The following is a 3,896-nucleotide window of genomic DNA, read 5'->3' as shown; positions in this document are numbered from 1 at the left end:
GGATGTCCCATAGCATTCTGCCCTATAGGGTCCTGCCCTATAAGGTCCTGCCCCATAGGGTCCTGCCCCATAGGGTCCTGCCCCATAGGGTCCTGTCCTATAGGGTCTTGTTCCATGGGGACACTGCCCTAAAGGGTTCTGTCCCATAGGGTCCTGCCCCATAGAGTCCTGTCCTATAGGGTCTTGATCCATGGGGACACTGCCCTATAAGGTCCTGCCCTGTAGGGTTCTGCCCTATAGGGTCCTGATCCATAGGGTCCTGTCCCATGAGGACACTGCCCTATAGGGTCCAGCCCCACAGGGTTCAGAACTGGGAGAATTAAGCCAAAACGGGGAATGGGGAGAAAATGGGGAGAATGAGGAGAAAACAGGGGAATGGGGGGAAAAACGGGGGAATGGGGGAAAAAACGGGGTAATGGGGATGGTGGGGCGAAAATGGGGGAAATTTGGCCACCTCCAACGACGGGACGGCCCCAATTTCATCTTCTCCAGCACCCAAAACTTCATCCAACCCAACTTTGGTGATCTCCAATGATGGGACGGCCCCAATTTTGTCTTCTCCAAGACCCAAAACCCCACCCAACCCAACTTTGGTGATCTCCAATGACGGGACGTCCCCAATTTTGTCTTCTTCCACACCCAAAACCCCATCCAATCCAACCTTGGCCATCTCCAGTGATGGAAGATCTCCAATTTCTTCTTCTCCCACACCCTAAACCCCACCCAACCCAACTTTGGTCAACTCCAATGATGGAACAGCCCCAATTTTGTCTTCTCCAAGACACGAAACCCCACCCAACCCAACTTTGGTGATCTCCAGTGATGGAAGATCCCCAATTTCTTCTTCTCCCACACCCTAAACCCCGTCCAACCCAACTTTGACCATCTCCAATGACGGGATGTCCCCAATTTCATCATCTCCCACACCCCAAACCCCACCCAACCCAACTTTGACCATCTCCAATGATGGAACCCCCCAAATTTCATCACCCCCCACACCCAAAGCCGCGTCCAACCCAACCTTGGCCAACTCCAATGACCCCGTAACTTCTCCATGAACCCCTACGCGCCGTGCTCGCTGCACGACCCCCTCTTGGGGGTCTCTTTATTGCTCGCCCCCGAGCCCCCCAGCAGCGGGGTCGCCGTCGGGGGGCAGGGGGGGCCCCGTGGGGGCGGCGGCGCCGTAGTGGCGGTGCCGCAGGACGTGGCACAGCCAGGCCACCAGCTGCCAGTACTCGGCGAAGGAGATGCGCCGGTCCCCGTTGGCGTCCAGCAGCGCGAAGATGGCGGCCACCGCCTCGGGTTGCCCCGTGTCCTGCGGGGGGGGGGGACGTGGGGGGACATTGGGACATCTGGGGGGGTTGCTGGGGTCATGGGGTCACTCAGAGGGCCATGAGGATATGGGGTTGGGGACACGGGGACACTTGGGGGGACGTGGGGACATGGGGATATGTGGGGTTGGGGACATGGGGACACTTTGGGGGCACCCTGGTGACATGGGGACACTTGGGAATGGGACATGGGGATATGGGGTCATGGGGTTGGGGACATGGGGACACTTGGGGACATGTGGAGACACATGGGGGCATGTGGGGACATAGGGAAATGTGGGGTGGGGGACATGGGGACACTTGGGGGGACGGTGTAGGACATGGGGACGTGGGGATGTGGGGTCACGGGGACATGGGACAGGGGGTTGGGGACATGGGGACACTTTGGGGGGCACCCTGGTGACATGGGGACACTTGGGAATGGGACACGGGGACATGGGGTCATGGGGACATGTGGGGCTGGCGACATGGGGACAATTGGGGGGTCCATGGGGACACTGGGGGGGGCATGAGGACATGGGGTTGGGGACACGGGGACACTTGGGGGTGCCCCCTGTGGCCATGGGGACACTTTGGGGGTGCCCCCCATGTCCCCGTGCCCAGGGCCTATTTGGGGCCTTTTCGGGGCCTATTTGGGGCCTATTTGGGGCCTTCTTGGGGACTTTTGGGGCCTTTTCAGGCCTTTTGGGGGCCTTTTGGGGCGTTTTCGGGCCTTTTTGGGGCCTTTTGGGGGCCTTTTCGGGCCTTTTGGGGCCTTTTGGGGCCTTTTGGGGCCTTTTTGGGCCTTTTTGGGGCCTTTTCGGGCCTTTTCGGGCCTTTTCGGGCCTTTTGGGGGCCTTTTGGGGCCTTTCGGGGGCTTTTGGCACCTTTTGGGGCCTTTTTGGGGCCTTTTCAGGCCCTTTTCGGGGCCTTTTGGGGGCCTTTTGGGGCTTTTTGGGGCCTTTTCAGGGCCTTTTCGGGCCTTTTGGGGGCCGTTTGGGGGCCTTTTCGGGGCCTTTTTGGGGCCTATTTGGGGCCTTTTTGGGCCTTTTCGGGGGCCTTTTGGGGCCTTTTCGGGGGTCCCGTGCCCCCCCCCAGGTGGCCACTCACGCTCAGCTGGTGGCCCAGCTCGCGGCGCAGCAGCCCCTGGAAGGCGCGGGGGTCCAGGCTGGGCTCGCCGCCCCCCCCCGGCGCCCCCGCGTACTGGTAGAAGGTGCCCACCACGGCGTGCAGCCCCCGCTCCAGTGGGGACGCCTCCTCCGGGGGGGGCACTGGGGGCACTGGGGGCACTGGGGGGGGACAGGGGGCACGGGCCCGGTGTCCCCAAGGCCCCCGGAGCCCCCCCCGTGTCCCCGTGTCCCGGATCGCCGCGTTCCCAGTACGCCCAGTAACTCCCAGTAGCCCCAGTACGGCCAGTACCCACAGTGTTCCCAGTATCCCCAGTGCTCCCAGTACCCCAGTATCCCCATGTCTCCATGTCCCCATGCCCTCAGTATCCCCAGTATCCCCAGTACCCCCAGTACTCCCAGTACCCCCAGTATCCCCATGTCCCCATATCCCCATGTTCCCAGTATCCCCAGTGCTCCCAGTATTCCCAGTATCCCCAGTACCCCCAGTACCCCCAGTACCCCCAGTATCTCCAGTATCTCCAGTATCCCCAGTACCCCCAGTTTCCCCAGTATCCCCAGTACTCCCAGTATCCCCAGTACCCCCAGTATCCCCAGTACCCCCAGTACCCCCAGGTCCCCATATACCCTTTTCCCCAGTCTCCCCAGTACCCCCAGTCTCCCCAGTGTCCCCATATCTCCACCTCCCCTTGTCCCCAGTATCTCCAGTGCTCCCAGTATTCCCAGTAACCCCAGCGTCCCCATGCTTCCAGTACCCCCAGTATCCCCAGTTCCCCCAGTTCCCCCAGTATCCCCAGCTCCCCCAGTTCCCCCAGTCCCCCCAGTATTCCCAGTACCCCAACGTCCCCATGTCCTCAATGTCCCCATGTCCCCATTCCCCCCCAGTCTCCCCAGTGCCCCCAGTGCTCCCAGTGCTCCCAGTGCTCCCAGTATCCCCAGTACCGCTGGGCTCCAGGGCCTTTTCCGCCCCCTGGCTCTGCCCCATGGCCCCGGCCGCCCTAACGAGGCGCTGCTGTAACGAGAGACCCCGTTACCAGCCTCGTCCCCCAGTCCTCCCAGTTCCCCCCAGTGCCCTCCCAGTGCTCACCAGGCCTCTCCCAAGGGCACCCCGGGGACATTTCGGGGCCACGTGGCCCCGGCTATTCCTGGCCACCGTCCCCTCCCTGGGGTGACACCGGACACCCGGCTGCCTCCCAGCACTCTCAGCCCCAAAAGCGCCTCAATTCACCCCAAAAAACACCCGGCCGGGGACACCCAGCTGGGAATTTTGGGGCAAATTCCGGAGATTTTCGCTCCGCCAGCAGCAAAGCCTTGGGTTCACCCCAGCAGCAACCCCAGGATTATCACCACCTTTTTCCCCCCAAATTGCCCATTTCCAGGCTTTTTTCCCTTAATTTCCACCCCCCGGGTGCCAATTTTTGGCCTCGTTTTTCCCAAAATCCACTCTTTTCAACCCAAA

General features: G+C 61.6%; 1 protein-coding gene across 4 annotated transcripts; it reads right to left on the bottom strand.

The window, feature by feature from the left end:
• Nucleotides 1–1,074: 1,074 nt before the first annotated feature.
• Nucleotides 1,075–3,578, bottom strand: LOC311221797 (protein S100-A16-like). Of its 4 annotated transcripts, none has more exons than XM_084307195.1 (4): nucleotides 3,525–3,578; nucleotides 3,380–3,446; nucleotides 2,421–2,599; nucleotides 1,075–1,315 (listed from the first exon to the last, which is right to left on the bottom strand). In XM_084307195.1, exons 2-4 carry the CDS (start codon nucleotides 3,420–3,422, stop codon nucleotides 1,106–1,108), a joined length of 432 nt encoding a protein of 143 aa, XP_084163321.1. In that variant the 5' UTR covers nucleotides 3,423–3,446; nucleotides 3,525–3,578; the 3' UTR covers nucleotides 1,075–1,105. The 4 variants fall into 4 exon arrangements, with proteins under 4 accessions (XP_084163321.1, XP_084163320.1, XP_084163322.1 ...); XM_084307194.1 differs by having other exon boundaries at nucleotides 3,380–3,449; nucleotides 3,525–3,561; XM_084307196.1 differs by having other exon boundaries at nucleotides 3,380–3,435; nucleotides 3,525–3,555.
• Nucleotides 3,579–3,896: the final 318 nt, after the last annotated feature.

The sequence above is a fragment of the Netta rufina genome, assembly GCF_964035555.1.
Source record: "Netta rufina genome assembly, contig: SCAFFOLD_180, whole genome shotgun sequence".
Classification (NCBI taxonomy): Eukaryota; Metazoa; Chordata; class Aves; order Anseriformes; family Anatidae; genus Netta; species Netta rufina.
This window is presented reverse-complemented; position numbering and strand designations above follow the sequence as displayed.

What these genes read in the sequence shown, in the direction of transcription:
- LOC311221797 (XM_084307193.1), bottom strand. Translation starts at nt 2,795, where the DNA reads ATGGGGACATGGAGACATGGGGATACTGGGGTACTGGGAGCACTGGGG. An exon ending in AGCTGGGCCACCAGCTGAGC is followed by an intron (nt 1,316 to 2,420) that starts GTGAGTGGCCAC and finishes CCCCCCCCGCAG; the next exon opens with GACACGGGGCAACCCGAGGC.